This window comes from Camelus dromedarius, chromosome 7 (genome assembly GCF_036321535.1).
Source record: "Camelus dromedarius isolate mCamDro1 chromosome 7, mCamDro1.pat, whole genome shotgun sequence".
In the NCBI taxonomy this organism is placed as follows: domain Eukaryota; kingdom Metazoa; phylum Chordata; class Mammalia; order Artiodactyla; family Camelidae; genus Camelus; species Camelus dromedarius.
Window position 1 is genome coordinate 15758870 of NC_087442.1, and position 21628 is coordinate 15780497.

A 21628-nucleotide genomic window follows, 5' to 3' on the forward strand; every position below is an offset into this window, starting at 1 on the left:
CTTTTATGGTCAAGTGTAGCAAAGTTTCTTTAAATCACATCAGCAGCAGTTTCTGACCTTTTTTTTAAAGAAAAAAAAAAAAAAAAGGACTGTCTTGCAGTGGTTCTGCTGTTCCTCCGATGACCTGTGAGACAAGGGCCTCTACAAATCACAGGGGACATAACTTCCAGCATCATGATCACCATCACCGCACTCCCTAAAGTCTACAATAGTTCTGGGTTCCTCCAACAATGTCTCTGTCAAGATAATCCTGCCTGAGAACTCCCAGCTCCTTTTCACTCCTGCAAGAACCTAAAACTCCTAGTTTTAGGGGATCTGAATGGTGACCACGAAGTCAGGCTGCATTCATTGTGTAGCAGTTTACACGATGCAGGTGATTTGCTGGGTGTCTCCCACTGGCAGAAATGATCCTGCCAGCGAGGTTAAGTGTCACTCCTGAGGGGAGCTCTAAGTCCAAACCAGCTTTGTTTACAATGTAGAATATACAGGGACCTAATCTTACAACATCTATGTGACCCTCATCCCCAAAGAAGCCGCCCTGGGATACCACACACACACAAGTAACACTGCTCCATGGCTGATAACCGAGAAGCCCACTTTGCAAACAGCTTTCTAAGCTTGTGGCATTTTGAATACCCTCAAGGATGGTAAACCTTTATCCTTCAAGACTGTGGTTCATTCTGCTAACAATTCGGTCATTCAAGATCAAACCTTGTAAACTAGGTGGTAGGATCAAGGTGGATACTCTGGATTTTCATCAACAGAGAGTGACCATAGAATGATGACAAATTTTGCATGGCTGATAGATTGGTTCCAAAAGTGAATGCAGAAACAACAAAAGTATTCTGACCAAAAGCAGCATGTTTAGACTAATAGCTACTATTTATTGGAAATTTGCAAAGCACTGTGCTACACATCACATACATTATCTCAGCTGTTTCTCATGGAAGCCCTATGAGGTAGGTATTGTGTCCGCATCTTACGGAAAATACAACAGTTTCAGAAAAATAAGCCACTTGCCCCCAACATACTCCAAGGGAGAAGCCAAACCATTACATGATCTTAATCTGTCTCAAACACCAGGACAACCGGACAGGGACAAAATTTATCTCCATGTATGAGGGATCCATATTTTCAAAGAGTAGTAGAATCACTTCATTTTACAATCACATTTAGTGTCAGTGTCATCACTGTCTGGGTATTTCTAAGTCATTCTTCCAGTTTACTGATTCTGCTAAAATGTCTTCAGAAATGGCATTATCGGTGAGGCTACCCAACAAGCCCTCTGATACAAAACACCCAGTAAGACAGGATTTTATTTATATTTAGTGCTAATTACACTTCCAGGACTTTAGCTGGTAGCTATCCCCTGCACAGTAGGTTTAAGGTTATCACTGTAATAGCAAAAGACAGCAAACAACCTAAACGTTCATCAGGAGCAGATGAAATAAACTATGGCACAGTCATTCAGCAGAACCTTATGTAGCCACAAAAGGAAAGAGGTTCTTTGTTCTTTATATACTGATATGGAGTGACCTCCACTGGGGAAAACTCTATATAGTTTTTTATCATTTGTATAAAAACCTGTGTGCACATGTGTGTTTAGGCACAGAATCTTTCTCAAAAGTATACAGGACACTGGTGACAGTTCCTGACTCCAGGAAGAGAAACTAGGAGCTGGAGGACAGGGGTGGGGCAGGCCCTTTATTCCAAATAACTTTTTTACTGACCTAGGGGGAAAGTTACATATTTAAATTTTTTTTAATTAAAAAAAATATGGACTGATTATACATTTGACAAATTACAAGAGTAATTTCTAATTGCAGAGAAAAGTAACACAAAGTCTTCTTATGAGAATCACTATAAAGTTATAATGTAAATACATTTTTAGATGTAAAAAGGCATAAAATTTCCTTGATAGACAATTTCTCATCTATCCACCATGTAATGTCAAAAGCGCTTGTAACCCCTTCAAATAAGTATGATTTTTATGAAGGAAAAGAGCCAGATCCAATACATCATTAAGAGAAAACATTCATACTAGACTATGAACTCTACTGAGGACAAAGGCCATTATTTTAAATATTTTTCAATTCCCCAGTTCGTGACAGGGTTCTCAGAACAGTTTTTTGGTTAATGAATAGCAAATTGATTTACTGATTAAATTAGCAACTATGGAGCTTCCTGATAATATAAAATTAATGGGTAATTCACCAGAAGTTGACTTCTAGATTTTAATTACTACTTTGAAACAACATAATTTAGTACCACATGTTTAAACACCCATTGTAATTGCTAAACTGTGAAATCAGCATTATTTATATCCCATCAGCTATATAAAACTCATCAATTTTTCTTTTGAAAACAGGTAGCAGAAATCCCAAAGAATAAGGGAGAGACTACCAATTAAAGGTCATGTTTACTAATCTAGCACCATAATTCCAGTTTTAGGACCTCCCAAGTGGCTTGAAGGATGAAGGAAAGGAGTGAGGATGTTGGAAAAATTAGGGTCATTCTTAATTTGTAGCTCCACTTGTGCTCTATGGCAATGCTGGATCTAGCAAAGAAGAAAACTGCTGAGACAGTAGATTAAAACAGAAGCTTTTGGTTTGGACGGTAAAGGAGGCCCTCGAGAACAGTGGAACCAGTCTCTCCAGAAGGCAGTGCTGGAGTCAGCCTCATGAACTAGGGGGCTTCTTCTTGGCATCCACGTCCTTTTTAATTTCTTCAAGTTTTTTAGCCAGGTTTGGTATCTTTAAAGAGAAAAGAAATTATTATAATTTCACATCTACCAATCAATATTCTTTCACTTGTCTTCCTCCAAAGATAAATGGTTTTTTATTTTCCTCTAAAAGAAACCTTCTAAACAGTCATGTTTTTTAGCCTTTGATACCCTGCATAAGAAGGGTATCAAAGGCTGTAAGTTAAAGGAGGCTCCCTCTCCAAAAGCCAGACTTGACTTCTACTTTTATATACCCACTCAGCCCCTCAATCCAGCGCCAAGTAAAAGCTGTACACATGAACGCTACACGTGACATACGTCAATAAGGCCCTGCCCAGAAAACCGTATGACTCAAGTGAAGGTTGACTAAGGGAACTCCCTCTGTCACATTGAAAGCTTCACTACCAAACAAATCAAAAGTTACTATCATGTTTCCCTTCCTTGTCTCTTTAAAACAAAATCCTTTCAGGATCCCCATTTATGGGTGGTGCTGTCACCTGGTTTTCAACTTCCCCATCTGTAACGCGAAGCTAATACAACTCCCCACTTCACGCAACTCTGTCCTCCCTAAGTGTGCTGCAGTACACAGAGCCACCTCCAAACTACTCAGTCATCTCTACTCCCGGGTAGGAGACTGAGCAGGTGACCCAATTACAGCCTCAGTTCACATGCTTTTCCAGAGAACTGTAAGCCTCTAACTTAACATTACTCTGAGCTAAACACACAGCCCAGGATCATGACGAGACTACCTAAACGAATGGGACAGATGGGACTGTGCCCTCTTCCTGTGAAAAGGAGGACAGATGTTTCTGTGCATTCTAATATTTTTTTCAAACACTGGAAAATCTTTCTACGAAGTTCAGGACTTTTCCCTCAGACCTATGGCCCTCCTTTACGCCAGAAGGCACACTTTACTCCAACTAACACAAGTCACTATGTATTAATCATGTGGAATCAAGGAGGATGTGAATATCATCACTTACGTCATAGTTCTGAGCCAGATACATTCCAACCACGTTGCCAAGAGTAAATCCAAGCTGTAAGAACAGAACAGGAAGAGTCACACTGGAGACTGAGTTCTGTGCCATCTGATACCAAACCAGACAATACTGTCCCAAGGAGCTCAGGACAGTTAGACAACACCAGTGCCCAGTCTGTGTATAGCATGAAATTCACATCTTCCTTCCATAAAATAAGCATACAAATATCCTCCCGAAAGGTTAAAGAGCATACAAAAGAATACACAGTAGCACTGAATACATCTACCCCAAATTCTCCTTGCCCCTCCCCTCAGAACCCCCATAAATACTTGGCTATAAGTTCTAGAAACCCAAGCTAATATTCTCTTTTTTGTTGTTAAAAGCTCCAATTTATTTTTGTCTTTTGTGGGGGGGGGGGTATGAGATTTGTTATTTCTTGCTACATCAAATAAAAAGTATTCGATTAAAAAAGTATTCAGCTAAATCACAGGATCTCAGAAAAGGGACTTTCACAGTTCAACCTTTTCATATTTCAAGAGGAAACAGAGGCCTAGGACAGTGAAGTACTCAAAAACTGAAATATACGATGACATAAAGCACAGGAAACTGACATACAACTGAGAGAGCATACAGCTTAGCACTCTGCGGTGGGTGGAGGCTAACGGGCAGGACAATTAGGACCTGCAGATGACACAGGTCCCCTGACCAGCTCTAACAAGAGAGATGGGTATGGTTTTAGAGAACTGTAAGTGTTTATCCCACTTGGTGACGTTTTCCTGAACAAAAACTACTTGGTGAAAATTTAAATCACCCCCTTCACATCAAAAGAGCTTCAAAACTCCTTAAACTTTGAATTTTAATGATGATCTATAAAGCCCTGGGGTTTTTTTCCCCTAATAATTAAAAATCTCCAACTGAATGCCTAATTTCTAATTGCATAAATTCAGACTGGTATCCGATTTTTTTAAAAATCATTTCTTCAATCAGTGTTGCTCCTACTCAATACACAGCAGAGGCAAACAGAAAAACAGTGTGGCACTTAACAGTACTGGTCACAGTGGTGTGAGCTGTCTTCAAACTGGAGATGCATATGGGGCACAGAATACAGCTGGATCCTTACTAAGTTTTAAACACCAAAAGCCTAATTTAAATTGGTTTGCTGGTAATTAAGACGCATAAAAGAGGTTATCAAGTACACATATAAACCATTTTCTGATCATCTGATTAATCACACATCTGAAATATTTTTACCAAGAAGCAAAATGATTTTTTTTTTCATTTCCATGAGTTGAAACCAGGTAGTCAGAGGCTTCCCAGATCCAGAAAGAGTATTAAATTTGCTTAAACGAAGAGGGGGAAAAAAGTCATTTGAAAATGTTAGCTCTAACACCAAACAGAAAGAACAGAGAGTTGAAAATTTTTAAGAAAAAGAAATTACAGTTCTGGTCCTACCACTATCTAGCTGTTTGCCTTCAGGCAAGACACTTAAATTCCTTGGCGCTTTGCTGATTTGCATTTCCTGATTTTATAAAACATTACATTAACAATGTTCCTTCCATCTCCAACATTCTAGGATTCCTGGTTCTTACCATGTGTGTCTCAAAATAAATATGGCATATCCAATGTGGCTTCATTCTGGCTACTTTACCAGGCATTCAGGGCACATGAAAAAAATAGCAGTTATTTAAAAACACAAAACAAAACAAAAACCATGGGCCTCTAGACAAGTCATATCCAATTCCAGTTTCAGAAATACTGCCAAGTCTACCAAAGGGATATTGTAAAATTAAATACACAAAATAAGAGAAATGGTGCACATTAAGAGAAATGTCGAGGAAAATGCATGAAGCCAGAAAAGCATTTATATGTTGTTTATGGGATACTCAACAGACAAGTTTACACAGAGAAAAAATTTTTTTTAATCTGAATAAATAAAGAATCTAAAAGAGTAAAATCTAAATCTGAGGAACAGTGACTCATCAGTCTGAGAAGTTAGATGGCGCCAGAATACAGAAGGTCTTAATGAGTCAGAAACCTCTGTGCAGGCCAAGGACGCTTAACCTCTTCCAGGCCAAGACCTGGAAGCCTCATCAGCAGTCCACCCGGTGGCTGGATGCCCTCACCACAGTCCTCCTCCACATCACATGGGCCCCCCAGTGTACTCCCTGCAGAGAAGATAGTACAGACGAAGGGAAATGCCTACAACACTAAATATGTGACTCCTCTCTGCATCATTTTGAGACTTTAGGTATATGTGGCTTCTTCTTACAAACATACTGAGGACAATAAATGGTAAAATACCAGAAGTTTGGGGACTGAGGAGTGACATGAGCAGTGATATAGCGGACAGACAAATGGGTGAGAAGAAATCTGAAAAAAAACAAAATTATCCCAAATACATCTGGCCTCCAATTGTTTTGATTAAAGGATTGCAGACCCTTATATACTAAAACTCAATTTCATACTCAGCCCTGTGAAAGGATTATAAAATGGTCTCTATCTTAAAGAATGTATATGATGTATAGGAAGAAAAACTCCATATAAGTAAAATAACTATGTAACAACAGAAAACAGCACCCAGCACAGCACCTTGAATGTAATGGATGCAAGTAACAAAATGAATGATTCAGAAGTGATTTTTTTTCCAGAAATCATACCTGAAAGAGATCAAAGTACCTCAATTTGTTATTAAAGGCTCTAAAGATGCTGAAGAAGTTTTAAATTTAAACTGGAAAAGGAAGTGACAGTGGAGAATCAAGGTACAAGACAGGGATGACAATGTGATGATGACCTGAATAAAAGTAAGTCTGATTAGAAAAGAGAATTTGAACTAAAAAATGGAGAGAAATATAAGTATGCAGAGCTGGGTGGGCTAGCTGATGGACTTCAAAAACAAGCAAAGGAGTTTAGTTTACATGGAAGATGGCAGGGAGCCACTGACTACTCTTATCAGCAACATGATAAAAGCACTGCTTTGTAAACATTGAGTATACCTGGTAGCTGGACTCAAAAAGAACTGAATAAATATAGACTAGAAAAGGCACAAGGGATAGCAAGCAAATGTGAATGAGTTGTTTTTCATGATCAATGAAGATCAATGGACTAGAATCAAAGGGTCCAGGAATAAACCTGTTCATCTACAGTCATGTGATTTTCAATAAAGGATGCTAAGATAATCAATGGGGAAGGAACGGTCTTCTCAAGAAACGATGCTGGGACAATAGGACACCCACGTGCAAAAGAATGAAGTTGAACTCCTACCTCACACCATAAACAAAACAACTTAAAATGGATCAAAGGCCTAAATGTAAGAATTGAAACTATAAATATCTTAGCAGAAAACACAGGAGTAAATCTTTTGAGATAGGCAATGGTTTCTTAGATATGATACCAAAAGCAGAAGTGACAAAAGAAATATTTGATTTTATCAAAATTTAAAATGTCTGTGCTTCAAAGAACACCAACAAGAAAGTGAAAAGACAACCCACAGAATGAAATAAGTATGTGCAAATCATATATCTGATAAGGGACTTACATAAGTATCCAGAATATATAAGGAATTCTTATGACTGAACGATAAAAAGACAAATAACCCAATTTAAAAATGGGCAAAGGATTCAAATAGACATCTTTCCAAAGAAAATATAAATAAATGGCCAACACACATATGAAAAGATGCCCCACAACATTAGTCATTAAGGAAATGCAAATCAAAACCACAATGAGGTGCCTCATCACACCCACTAGGATGACTTAAACTGAAAAGATGATTAAGGGTTGGCAACGATATGTAGCAACTGGAACCTTCATACATTGTTGATGGGAATGTAAAATGGTGCAATCACTTTGGAAAACAGTCTTGCAAATTGTCAAAAAGTTCAGCACTGAGTTACGATCTGAGGAAGCAATTTCACTTTAGGGTGTATAACCAAGAAAACAAACATATAGCTACACAAAAATTTGCACATGAATGTTCACAGCAATATTATTCATAATAGCCAAAAGATGGAAACCACCCAAATGTCCATCAGCTGGTGAATGGATTAACAAAATGTAGTATATTCATACAATGTAATATTAATCAGTCATAACAAAGAATGAAGCACTGATTCATGCTACAACATGGATGAAACTTGAAAACATTATGCTAAGTGAAAGGCAGTCAGAAAAGACCACATACTGCTATGATTCTGCTTACAGGAAATGTCCAGAATAGGTAAATCCAGAGAGACACAAAATAAGTGGTTGTCCAGGTTGGGTGTGAGGGGAATGAGAAATAAATCCTAATGGTATGGAGTTTCTCTAGGGGCAGTGAAATATTAGATATAAAAAATAGATGGTGGTGATGCTAGCACAACTCTGTGTGAACATATTTTTAAAAACCATTAAATTCTATACTGTGAATTGTATGAGATGTGAATTGTATATTAAAAAAAATCAGTAAGATTTGGTAGAATGTCAGCTATGTGGGATAAAACTGAGGAAATCAAAGACAACACTGGACAAGTGTTTTAAAAGAATGGAAATGTGAGGGTGAAAAAATGAGGACCATCAGATAAATGGTTTGCTGTGTGTATGACGTCCACAGAAAATGTTGTCAGCTGACTCTTTTTTGTGTACAGACACATGAGCAGGTTAGTTACAGCACTGTATCTATTAATATAAAGAAGCACTAAGTCTTAAAAAAAAGAAGGAAGCCAACTCCAAAGTAATCTGACTCTTCTCACCATTTGCTGCTCAACTCCTGCCCCAATCAAAAAGTCACATGTGTAGATCAGTAAATAATTTATAATTTTTATCTGGGGATGGCTGGTGGCAGTAACTCAGAGTAACTACAACCTGACAAATCTGAAATATGACTCATTAAACTATAATTTTAAAAAGTACACACCCAAACCCAAGTTATGACACAGAATCTGAACCATCTTATAGTTACCAACAAGGATGTAAGAAATCTAAAAATTATGTCACTTTATTTAGCAAATATAGCCACAACTAGCATTCAAAAAGACACCTAAAAATGTTTCATGGTCTCAGATGAGAAAAGCTACAAACTGACAAGAAAACCAAAAGTACACATTATCTAACACTAATAAAAGATAAATTGATAATTTTATTTCTCAGTTTTAGTCTCAGCTACAGAAGCTGTCAGAGGGCCTCTCCATTCCAAGGAAGCAGGAAAAAAATTCACCCTTTTCTGTACCTTAGCCTTTAAACACACAAGACTTGGTGTGGAGATTTTCAAATATGTTTAACAATTGCTTCAAGTAATAATAAAACTCACATTCTGGACATTAAAATAAAAATCTGCTGAGGATATAATCTATATCCCTTCTACTACCACCACAGAGAAGCACATTTTTAAGATGTAAGCTAGATTTTATTATATTCAATAATTTTCCTCAGTGAATGAAGAAAGAACCAAAAAGAAGCCATTAATTCTTCAACTGAACCAGTAAATTAAACAGGGTCATGTATAAAAGTTAGCCAGTAACACTCTGGAAAGAGGTACATCAGGCCAAACTGGTTTGCCTTTTCTCACAGAAGCTGATTCAAATATGCAAGTATCTCATGAATATCTGAGAGTAGTAATAGGCAAGAGAGGAATATCTAATTAAATAAATAAAATCAACCACAAAGTATGGACTAAGTGCCATTTGCTTGGGAAATCTAAGTATAAGGCATGCTGCCTCTTCCTATGGAATTTATGATCTATTCTAAAAAGACTACAATAAAATACATGAAGGTACAAATGAACAAAACACAGCACATCACCAAATGATGGTCTGACTAGGCCACAGAGTTTAAGTGTTTTGTGTTAGGAAATCTAATGGAATTCCCAGTAACATATTAAAGGAGAAAAGTCATATGATCACCAGACGGGAAAACAACATAATAAAATTCAACAGTCAGTCGTAATAAAAACTCTTAAGAAGTAGAATTTCCTTAATATGTTAGAAAATATCAGAAACACAATCATACTAAAACCTGAGAAGCATTTGCACTAAAAGCAGAAACAAAACTAGAATACACTCTACTTCTAGCTTGAGAGTGAGAGCAAGAGAGACAGGAAGAAAAACTGGAAAAGAACACAAAACTGTCACTTTTGCCTTTACTGGAGATATAATTGCCTTCACAGCACTGCCTTCCCTGATTCACTTAGAACTGAATCTACAAACTACTAGAGCTGTAAGACAGGCAAGACTGCTAGATATAAAATCAGTACACCAAAATAATTAGCTTTTCTACACATCTGTGACAACTAATCTGAAAATGCTGAATCTGCATCCTCCGAAAACCGAATTCCCCTGCTGAGTCTATGATTAACCAACCTCTCTATCCAAAACTTTTATCTCCTTTCTTGTCTCCTCTGACCTCAACCCTCTGCTAACTGACACTAATCAAACAGAATCAGGTGAGTAAAATCACCATTGTTAATAACACCATTAATGTACCAAACTGCTGTTGTCGATAACATCCCCAACGTATAAACTCAGGTTGTTTCTCCAGGACAAGATGAACTAACAGGCCCCCAAGCCACGGACCACCGGCCAAAGAATTGCAAACCAGAGACATCCTGACTCAAAAACAACAATGAAGAAATATCACAAGACGATGATTAACCCCAGCTTCTTGTTCTTCCCCTTTAAAAAACCCCAAATTCAAAGACCAAGCTGAAGAGGATCTGAGGCTTGTCTCCCACTCCCGAGCTGGGTGCCCTGCAATGAAACCCTTACTTTGCAGCAAACACCCGCTGTTAGTCTGGCTTTCTGCTCAGAGAGCAAATAAGCCCTTTGCTCTGTTACAGTGTAAAATTTTAAAAAGAATGTCACTAACAAACCACAAAACTAAAAAGTACCTAGAAATCCCAGGCAAAACTAAATACAATAAAACTGGAAGAAAAAAAAATACTAGGTAAATCCAAAAAGTACCTAGAAAAACAAAGGGCAAGACTATTTCTTAGAAAATAAAAAAACGCTGATGAAAGACATGTACAACATAAATAAATGAGGAGATGGATTGCAACAGTGTAATGGTTTCAGAAGCTTAAAGTCATCAGGAAGGCTCCTGGAAAAAGATGGGAGTTGGGCCACTAAGAGTAGCTGGGAAGGCAAAAAGGAGGATGAAGGGAAACCAGGCGGGAAGGTATGTAGGCACGAAGGTCTGCAGGCTGGTACGGATGGGTGAGATGAGCCCACCAACCTAAAACAAAGAATATATGCTGACGGGCAGTAGGAAAGGAAAATGGGGCCAGACTAGAAACCCTTGAAAATCTAGTAAAAGTGGTTACAATGTGATAGGTAAGGACACAGGAACCAATGACAGTTTCTGAGCATGTGAATAAGGCAACAAATCCTGGATGGATTTTGGACTTTAGCAGCTGTAAGAAAGGACAGAACCAAGGGTGTCAAGGAAAACACTGAACAAAAGGCAACAAACAGCTTTGCTTTTCTATGGGTGATCAGACTGTACTGGGACTGTTTTTTAAAAAGATTTTAAAACTAGAATATTCAGAGAAGAGTGATCAGCATGAACCTGAAATCATGAAGAACGGATAGAATGGATGGAAAAAGTAGAGCTGTGTGGCCTAAAGAAAAGACTGGTGGAGGTGAGGGGTTAGGCAGAGGTACCAGGTAATGCTCTTCAAATGCGTAAAAAGTTGTCATGTGAACGAGAATCGCTCTTTCACATCAGAGTAGAACCAGGGAAGGAGACACTGACCAAAAGTGAAACAGAAATAGCCTGTTGTAACTAGAGGTGACCAAACATGAACTGGATGCCCCCTCAGTAGTGAAGACTTTAGCATCAGCATATTAGCTGAACTAGAAAACCTAAAATAACTTTTCCAACTCATACCTACTAGGCTAGGGTAGCTAGTCCAAGCGTGGAGAGAAAAAGACCTGTTCGACAAACTTGGTAGTGGGAACATAAAAACAGAACTTTTCATAAGGTAACAACTATTTGATGGCTTAAAGCAATGCTAACATTTATGAAGGGCTAACTATGCACAAGGCAGCATTTTAACTCTTTTTCAGGAATTAATACATGCTCTTCATAATCTTATAAAGCAGGTACTATTACTGTCCAGTTTATGTTGGGGAAACTGAGGCAGAGAGCAGATAAGTAACTTGCTCAAGAATATACAGCTGGTAAATGATATGGAGAATGAAGGAGGGAAGAAAATCAAAGTTTATGTCAATATTTCCAATTTGAGAAAGCCAGGACCAGTGAACAAAGAAAGAAGTTAGGTGGGGGTACGGGGTAGAGAAGGGAAGAGGTAATGGGTCTAAGGTAGAGGGTACGTACAACAAGAGATGTTCGGTAGGCAGTCAATGACTGGGAACTGAGCTCAGAGAAAAAGACTCAAGGTAGTTTGGAAGCTGTCAACAAGGGGGGGAAGGTGACACATGACAAGAACACACCCCCTAAGGGTGTAGGAGAAAAGAGCAGAGAGTCAAGGACTGAGTCTTGAGAAACACCAGAAACCAAAAGCACGGAGAAGCAGCCAGTACAAACTGGAGAGATTAGATAGGGCCATTTCCCGGCTGGTGCACCAAGATACTGATCCCCTCGGCCCCTGGAGAGGCCAGCACCCAGGGCCAGTCACCTGCACTCAGTGCAGGTTCCTCCATAAAAATAAGACCACATGCGTTATAACGTGAAAGAATGTTGGAAAGTATTGGGATGCATGATCCAAAAGCCAAGGCGGGTAGGGAGGGGATTAAAGAAGAGGTGATTAAGAGTGCCAAGTGTGGCCACTTTGAGAGGTAAGAAAAGCAGCGTGTGACCCCAGTTACAGTACAACAGGCAGTGTGCTCAAGCCCCAAGCAGCGCCCATCGTATCACGTTTCCCTTTAAGGTTGCAAAAGCTTCCTTACAAAACCTGTGGCTAAACCATGCTGCAGTTAAAGAAGCTACTGCAGTAAAAGGAAGAGGAAAGAGGCAGCTGAACCACAGGAACAAGTTTCGATATAGGGACGATGGGGAAATATTTTAATTCAAGGAGAAATGAACAATGAAAAGAACATATAAGCAACACAGTCAGGTGCTGTGGCTTCCACATAGTGCTCCTGGAAATGACAACTGTAGGAAACACCCCGGAGGGTCCCACGCGGGTGGTGACAGTGAACCCTCCAAGATACTTAGCTTGTGACTATTCCATCACTTCCCTTCTGAGGAAACTAATCCTCATTCCTAAGAAGGAACTAAATCAGAGTTCAACTGATATCTTGCAAAAGAGAAACTGAACATTATTTGAGTCCTTACTAAGTGTCACTGTTTTGAGTACTTTAATGTATTAACCACTTTTAATCCAATAAAACCATGAAGTGGGTTCCCATTTTCAGATGCGGAAAATGAAGCATGGAGTATTTAAATAACTTGCCCAAGTTCCCGGTGCTTAAAAATGATGGTTCTGTAGACTGATTCCTTAAGCACGAGGACATGATAGCTGGTCACAGGGTAAGAGCTAGAGGAGATCTTAGGGATCATCTATTTCAACCCCACTGTTCTATAGATGAAACAGCTTTCAGCAAAGAGAAAGACTTGCCCAAGATCACTGAGCCAGTGAGTCATCTGACAGAGGTACAATCAAAGTAAAGTAATGCTATCACTTCTTTCAAATGCAATGAGGAGGTGAGAGAACACCTGTGTTACTTCTGAGCTAGGAATTTAACGAATGGCTTCAGCACCTCTCCTTGAAATGCTGAGAATTCTGAATTTTCAAATCAGTCACATCCATATTTATACAAAAGCCAAGTTTATTCCAAAACTAACTTTGTAAGTGCTTCTGCAGAGTGAGTTTAAGTGTAAATGAATCCATGTCCTCCCAGTTATCAATGAGCTACAGCTGCAGTAAGATGCTCAATTATGTCACATTACACTTTGGGGCTGATACTGTTTTTAACCTGAGTGTTTCCTACAATTAAATGGCTGTAATTATTTCTACTGACGCCTAAATTAATACCTTGTTAGGACACTGGAGAAACTTCCAGGCGTCGAGGAGCAGCCATGTCTTAGTTGGGCAATTTACATCAAGGATACCCTCTTCTGGCCTAAAGATTTAAAACTCAATTACCATCTCAAAAAGGACAAAGGGGCACTTTTTTTTTTTTTAATCTCTCTGATAAAGAATATAACATTTGGTTCTGGGGAGATGGTAATGTTCAGATTTTTGATCTGAGTGCTGGTCACATAGGTGAGCTTATTTGATGAAAATTCAAGAGCTGCACACTTATTAGTGTGTGTTTTTCTACATATGTTATTCTTCAATCAAAGCCTTAAATTCGCCCCCCTCCCCCAAAAAAGATCGAAACATTTCGGAAACTACCTCATCCTAAGAGCACTCAATTTCCACTGGCCACCTGGAAGGTTATTAGAACACCTACCTCTTATCAGAATCAGAGTTTAAACACGAACTTTTAAAGGCACAAAAACTTGAAAGACTTTCACTTGGAAATTTGGCAAGTCCTCCTGAAACCTTTAACCAGACAATCTTTGAAACACACTGGGCTTTGCCAGAAAACTCGTTTTTAACTGAAATAAAGAGCCATTAGAAATTATTTATTTACCCGTGGTAACACTCATTTTCCCCTAGAATGAGCATTTTGGAAAAATTACTTGTACACCAGGGTCTGACTCATGCCAGCAACCAGGCATCCTCAGTCCGGAAGCTATGAGAGCTCCCTAAGCCTTTAACTCTGGTGGTTTACTAATTTAGAGTTTATTCCTGGCCCCTCCTGGCCCTCCTCCGTTCTCAAAGATGCCAACCAGCAGGGCTCTAAGTCGGGAATGGGGTACGTGTCTACGTCGGGGCGGGAAGGCAGAAGTCATTAAGGACCCCGGGAGCTACTCAAGGCACGTCACAGAACAGTTTTGAAAACGCACGCTTTGACACTACAAAAATTTTAGGGGCTCGAATAGCTGCAGAAAAATACTGGCAAAAAGATTTGGGCGAGGCAGAAACAAAACAAAACAGCCCACCCGACAGGCGATGGGCAGGCGAGGGGGCTGCGGGGCCCGCGGGATCCCCGGGACCCCCACCCAGGCCCCCGGGCCCAGGCCGGAGGCCCCGAGGGCCCTGGGCCAAGCCCCCGGCTCGCTCCTCGGCAGCTCCACTCACCAGGAACTGGAGCATGATGTCGGCAAGGAGGGCGCGAAGGGCGGCAGCAGCTCCGTGGGCCGGTCCGAGCTTGCCTCCCCCGGCGCGATGGGCGGAGCCTGCAGTCGACTTCCGGTTCACGGCCCGCTCCGCCCCTCCAGCACCTCCCGCCTCGCCCGGAAGCGGCTCTCGGCGCCCGGGCTCCCCATGGCGGGGCACCTCCGGATCACCTCCTGAACTGGCGGACCTGCCAGACCACGTGGGGCTCGCTAGGAGCAAGTTCCAAGTTCCAAGGCTGCCCTGAAGTTTTGAACATTCAGATTCTGGGACCCAGTCCCCAAATCCCGCTTCTGTTAACCTGGATTGGGGCCCAGGAATCTGTATTATTACCAGCATCTCAACGATTCTAATGCACAGCCAGTCTCAGGCCTCCCTGACCTAGAAGGACTCCAGGAGGCAGTGGTTCACATCCACATGCAAAGCAGAATCACCTGTGGAGCTTTTGCACCATACTCCATCGGGGCCCCACGCAGAGAGTTGTATTTTTCAGAAGCTCCATGGATATGCTGGGTAACCTGCACTGAGAATGTATGATAGAGATTTAGTAGTAGGATGGAGGCCTTCGGAGTCTGGCACAGCTGGGTCCAATTCATGACTGGCTGGCACTTCCTGGCAGCCATAAACAAGTTACTTAACCTCCTTTTGTTCAGTGTAAATGGGGCCAGCACCAGCTTCCTTGCTGAATTATTGAGGGGATCATATAAGACAATGTAAAAGATCAATAAATGCTTATTCTGTGTCTGGTGTGGCCAGTGAGTTCTTCCTGTCTTCGCTCCACACAGGGCCACCCCCTCACCCTGTGGGCCACCACCTACTCCTGGTCTTAAATCCCTCTACAACCTCCATCAACACACACAAAGCAAGACCACCATTTTCTTTTTCTTCTCAGCCTAATGAATCCACCCTTATCTGCTATATTAGGTAGAATTCTGGTTCCAAATAATAACAAAATCATATTTGCTTAAATGGAATGGGAGGAAAGCTTTAGGAATTTAAGCAGCATTCCCTCCCCATTTCTGCCCTTCTTCAAACATCTGCTTCAGTGTTCTCTCTGCCTTTTTATTTTCTGCTTTTCAAAATATGGCCACTGTAACTTACTTGAATCTACTCATTAAATGGTCCATCCAATAGAAAGACTGGATCACTCTTTCATTACTATTTTCAAATTCCTGGGAAAGGAATGATGATCGGTATCAGTTGCTTCCCAATCAATTATAACTAGAAGGGACAGGGTCTCTGAAGTAAAGTGGCTGCCAAGAAGGAGGAGATGCTGATGGATGGCTGTAACACACTACATTCCAATATGTCTAGGTAAAAATTTGAGTCAGTCAAGTCTTAACCAGGGGTTCTCAAGAAAGGCAGGACTCTTGCTACTTTCAGGTTATTACTTAAATGTCCTCATATATTAAAAAAATTCCTTTAAAATTCGTGGCTTCCCTCTACTCCTTTACAATGCCTTAATCTGTTGACTTCCTAGGCAGAAGACTTTGGTATCTAATAGCTTGCCTTTCAGCCCCAAGCTATCATAATCATGGGTGATTTCAAAGGCCATGAACCCTTGCATTTTCAGATTCCATACCTCCAGTGGCCTTGATCCTCACCCTACTTCAGCAATCCACCATGTTCATAACCCACACTGTGTCAATCCACCTGTGAAGTATTATATCCCAAAAATCCTACCTTCTATCCTATCACCTTTGACCTTTGCCAGAGGTCCAAACTCTCAGCTGTTCCATATTCTCACAAGCTAGCGCTTCCTCCTGGCTTCCCTCCCTTTCTAGCTGGTCTAAACCCAAGAGATCAGAACCTCAGTCAAGCCCATTAGCCTCAATTCCCTTATCTATTCCTTTTTGTTTGCCATTCTGTGATACTTGCCTTCCAAATTTTAATTCTTGATCAGTCTGCCTTTTTCAGTCCCATACTAGTGATTCTGAGCATCAAACACAGATAAGATGGATCTCAAACTTAATGTGCATTCAGATTATTTTCTAATCCCACCAAACTGATTAACTCAGTAAAAAACAACATATTAAGTTCCTATATTTATTTGCTATTGTTGAGGAATAGATGAATCTACCCTTATTTGGGGGGAAGTGGTAATTAGGTTTAATTCTTAATGGAAGTACTGGAGACTGAACCTAGGACCTCATGCATGCTAAGCACATACTCTACCACTGAGCTATACCCTCCCCCCCCGAATCTACCCTTTAAATGCTAAAGCTTTTTTGAACAAATTATCTAAAATCTGTTTAATCTCCTTTACTTTGCTGAAGAGCACATGCTGCATCCAATAGCTTCTCGCCACACCCCAGATAATGCCAAGTCAGGCATGTCCCCTGCAGCCCTGAGTTTGCCTCTCCCTGTCATGTTTTATCACACAAACAGCATTTCTGTCAGCCTTCTAAGCAGAATCCATGCAGCTGCAGTCCTTCCTGCTCCTCCCTCCCACACTTCTCCACTGCCCCACATTCTGTTCCATGCTCTGCTGTAAGTTTGGAAGAAATGAAGAGGAAAAAAAATAGTGAAGCTTAGTAAATCCAAAATCTTAACTAACTCCAAATTTAGCTAGCATCTTTGTCCTGTGGAAGTCGTCACACTTCAGAAGTTTATAAACTGCTTTGATTCTGTGCCCCAGGCTCTTTTCTGATTATTTCTGTGTTATGTCTGTGTTCCAGATGATAAAGCTTACCATATGCTTGACCAATGGAGCAACAGTCAATATTACTACATTTTGTACCAGTTATTTATTCATTCACATCCCTCTAAGAATGCTATTTATTAACAGGCTGCTTTTAGTTAAAGATTGATGTTACTAAGTGGTGGGCAGTAGATTAATTTCAAAATACAACAGTGACAAAACCTTTTTTTAAAAGATGCCTAAAAAACCATGGAAATTTTCTTTGAAGAGTAAGAAAGGGGAAAAAAAGGAACACTGTAGAATTAAGTATTCATTTTTTATCACTACATGAGAGTCAAGACTCTTTCTCCTCTCAGCAGTTTCTTCTATATATTAGGCTGAATACTGGTGACCGGAAAGGGAAAAGTAGTCTTTCAGATGATGCAGTCATATGCACTTAAATACAACCAGACAAGTAACAGGATGGTGAATGGTGATAGGGAAAAAGAATTTTTCCCTAACTGCAGCCATCATACTAATTATATGAGAAATGTAGGTAGATGATCAATTTGAAAAATTTCAGTCATTTTAAGGAACAAATGCAAATGATTATTTTGTCATTTACATGCAGAAAAGAAAAAAATAATTTTAGTAAAGAGATGGCTTGACTTTTTGAGACATTTCTATAATACACAGTACTGAGTACACTTTTCTATTAAACAGCATTATCGTAAAAGTTTAATGTAGCAACAAAGGGAGAAAAAATTAGAATTTCCAGACTATGCCTTTAATTTACATCAGAATAATACCCCTGGGGAGAAACCATCGCTGTGGAAGGTTTATTTGTTGAATTCCTGATGATGTTGACCATTTTCTAGATAAATTTCAAGAGACTGACCATACTTTTTTTTAAAAAAGTATTTATTTTTTCACTAGTGAAGATGGAACCAGGCAAAGAAGTTTACAGAAAAGATGTCCATATATAAAGAAAGAAATAGCAAAATATCTTTTGGTCATAATTTAGAAAGAAACTATAAAAAGGAGACAGGTTTCCCCAATTCATCTCTTCCTCAGAAGAGGACAAGCACCAGCTCTCAGTTCCGTGATATCCTCAGCAGGCCTCGGATACGTCTGACAAGAGCTTGTATGAAACTATAGCGAGATCGAACTTTTGAATACAATCCTTCAATGTCCAGAAGTTTCTTTTGTAGTGACTCTCCAAAAGCATTGATGGCGTCAGCCTGAAGCTAGAGGTAACACAGATGACATTTCATTATAAAGTAGTCTCAAAGATTTCTTTCATTCTGTGTCCTCCAATTTAAAATATCTTTAAATTTTTGTAATGTGGGCTTTACTCCTGTGCCAAATTAAGTCAACATTCACATTTTCCACCCTAGAATTTATTGGTATGATATTAATGTGTTTTCTTCTTTCCCTTCTTGTATGAACATGTAAATTTTAAATTTTGCTTTAAATAGCAGTGACTGTTGATGCTGCTGCTGATACATGGAGTTTCCAGATCACAATGCCTACTAATTACTACTGACCTTTCACTGTGTTCTAGACATTACCCTAGGAGTCTCACACATAAAGCCTCATTTAATTGTGACAAAATGCTTTGAAGCTGAATTATCATTCCCATTTCTTAGCTGAGGAAATGGAGGCTCAGAAGCTAAGGAAATTGTTCTGAGTCACAAAGCTATTTGATGGCTATGCCAGCATTCAAATCAGGTCTTTATATGCAACCTTGAAAACTATAATCTTACTAACATACGGGATTTCCCTTTTTAACTTTCCAAAAGAAAAGAAAAGGAAAGAGAAAAGAACCTTACCTGGTCGATATCATGTTGGCTCACTACAGTCAGCCCACGTCTAAAATCCAGACTGGTTTCTGAAGCGAAGGAATCTAGAGATAAAAGACACAGTCAAATCAGCTTTGCAAGTGTCTGCCCACTACACAGTGGAAGAACCTGATGACAACGAACCACAGGGCCATGAAAAGCACAGGTCAAAACTGAGAACTCTATTTCAGCTTTCAGTAAACGGAAGCCCTTCAGAAGCATTTCACTGTTCTAGACCAGGGTTCTCACGCTTTCCCTCTGTTTCCTTCCACCTAAGGGATCCAATACATGCCCATCAGTCACAGAAGCTCGCTCTAGCAACAAGCATAATGGCCTAGGCTGACCCACTTCCAATCTTCTGGAAAATTGTTTGTGCCCAAAGGACTCTGGAACCTGCATCAGCCATCGACTGCAGCATCTGAAGAGCAGCCTCTAAGATGCTCTTGTGCTCCACACAATTTCCCATGGACAGAGGGAAAGACAAAACACAGCTATGCATAGTAACTATGTAGCTCTCGAACACCTAATCCACCCTTAGTAACCTGTAGAGTAAAAACAGACTAAAATCTAACTAGTTTTTCAAGGTGCTAAAATCTACAGGCATTGTGACTCAGAATAAAGTTTACCTTGTAGTCTTCTGCCTTTAAACGAGGTCCTGGAGGCAAACAACGAATCCTGAGAATCTGTGGGAGTGCAATTTAACAAGTAGTACTCCAGATGGCGCCAAAGAATAAACAGGCAGGTCTCTATGATAACTAGAGAGCTCAGGTTAAAGGAAAACAAACTCCTCACACCATTTTACAAACCAGCTTCTGAGCAGGGGGAGAAAGACAGTGCACCATTCAGTCATGTACACACAGCTTCAGTCTAACAGGCTAGGCGTAAGGAGCCACTGAAGGTGTCTCCCCAGAAAGCAGCATGATGTGCTGAGAGGAAGCAAAGCCAGCAAAGCCCTCAGTGTCCTCGTCTCCTGTCCTGGCAGAAACTGTCTGTGTATATTATGAGGATTACTAGTTACTCTCAAAGGTAAGAAAAAAATTTTCAATTTAAAAATATATCAGGCATTTACTGGAATAAAATGAACAGTAATTATGTCCCTTTCCATACGGTTTTGATACCCAAATAATGTGACAATAAGGAAACAGTTCCCACATTTGAAGACTCTTATAGGTCACCCTTCAGGCCCCACTGTGGTTCCATTAAGGATACAAGAACAAAGGGAAAGCAATTTAGCTCGATTGTTGATCAACTTCACCAAACGCCGTCTTGCTAGAACATATTTCTGGGCAGTGGAGATTTTATCAACACCAGCAGGCATCACAGACTGACACAACTAAGAAAAAGAAACAAACAACGGTATTAAGAATGACATATATGGTAACAAAAATTTAATGAAAATCTACTATCAGTGGTCACTTGTGATAAGTACTGTGAAAAACATTCAAATAAATTTAAACATCCTTGCAGACAAGAATTTATTACCTAGTTAGGAAGCTAGTAATTTTAAAAAACAAGAGCCAAAGAAGCAGTTGAATTCATAAATGAATGTTCATCTGCTGCTTTTTGAAAAAGCCCAGTTCCTGAAACAGGCACTTCCAATCTGCTGATGGGCCCACCAACCCTGAACTTCCTGTCAAAGTAAAACAAAGCAAAACAGTGGGATTTTCAAGCAGTAAGGGTCACAGTGCCATGGAGGATTTCTGCAACAGCTGTCAGATCTCTTATGAAGAAAAGGCAAATCAGACTTCTGGAGTGTAACAAATATATGATCATCAACCAGATCATCCCCTGACCACTTCTCCATCTGGCACACCTGCAAGCACAACGGTTCGATTTAATATGCAGACACGGACAGGGGCCAGAAGGTGTACTGAAGTGGGGCTGATGGGGTCCACATGCTTCATTGTGATACTGCAGTTCCTCTTGTGAGTACTACCATCACCCATAAGCTGTACACAAAGGGGAAGAACTTCTGGGTGTAAACCACATAATTTCAGGAGTTACCTGAACCCAGTCAGTAATGCCTGCCTCAACCTGTGCTTGCCAGCTGTGCGGCTTTGGGTAAGTTATTCAATCTTTCAGTGCCTCAGTTTCCTCATCTGAGAAATGGGAGAAGCAATAATATAAGCCTCATGTATTCAGGTAGAACATGTAGCTTAGGGCTTGTTACATCATAAAGTCTTAATAAATATTCCCTAGAACTATCAGGAGAATGGTGAGAGGGAGTAGGCTCTGACTATTCTTAAGAGTGACATGGTGTTTTTCAGAAAACCTGGTGTGAACCAGGAATGGCAAAATGGCTCAACA

General features: G+C 40.0%; 2 protein-coding genes across 3 annotated transcripts in view; both read right to left on the reverse strand.

Moving 5' to 3' along the window:
* Positions 1–863: 863 nt before the first annotated feature.
* On the reverse strand, positions 864–15012 carry STMP1 (short transmembrane mitochondrial protein 1). Its single transcript, XM_064487799.1, has 5 exons — positions 14975–15012; positions 14825–14932; positions 13670–13757; positions 3706–3759; positions 864–2753 (listed from the first exon to the last, which is right to left on the reverse strand). Exons 1-5 carry the CDS (start codon positions 15010–15012, stop codon positions 2679–2681), a joined length of 363 nt encoding a protein of 120 aa, XP_064343869.1. The 3' UTR covers positions 864–2678.
* Positions 15013–17702: 2690 nt separating this feature from the next.
* The window catches only part of NUP205 (nucleoporin 205), a 65909-nt gene continuing 61983 nt past the window's right edge, over positions 17703–21628 (reverse strand). The window contains exons 40-43 of one of the 2 annotated variants that reach the window (XM_031455440.2): positions 20531–20654; positions 19948–20076; positions 19313–19386; positions 17703–18727 (exon numbers count right to left, since the gene is read on the reverse strand). In XM_031455440.2, coding sequence (XP_031311300.2) covers positions 18575–18727; positions 19313–19386; positions 19948–20076; positions 20531–20654 — 480 coding nt within the window. In that variant the 3' untranslated portion in view covers positions 17703–18574. The remainder of the gene's footprint in view (positions 18728–19312; positions 19387–19947; positions 20077–20530; positions 20655–21628) is intronic. The other variant, XM_064487333.1, reaches the window with a different exon arrangement.

Bases quoted from the DNA above. Each gene is read 5' to 3' on its own strand.
- STMP1 (XM_064487799.1), bottom strand. From the start codon at position 15,012: ATGGGGAGCCCGGGCGCCGAGAGCCGCTTCCGGGCGAG. The intron at 14,933-14,974 runs GCGGGAGGTGCT...GTGAACCGGAAG, and splicing joins GAGAGCCGCTTCCGGGCGAG to TCGACTGCAGGCTCCGCCCA. The intron at 2,754-3,705 runs GTAAGTGATGAT...TTCTCTTTAAAG, and splicing joins ATCTGGCTCAGAACTATGAC to ATACCAAACCTGGCTAAAAA.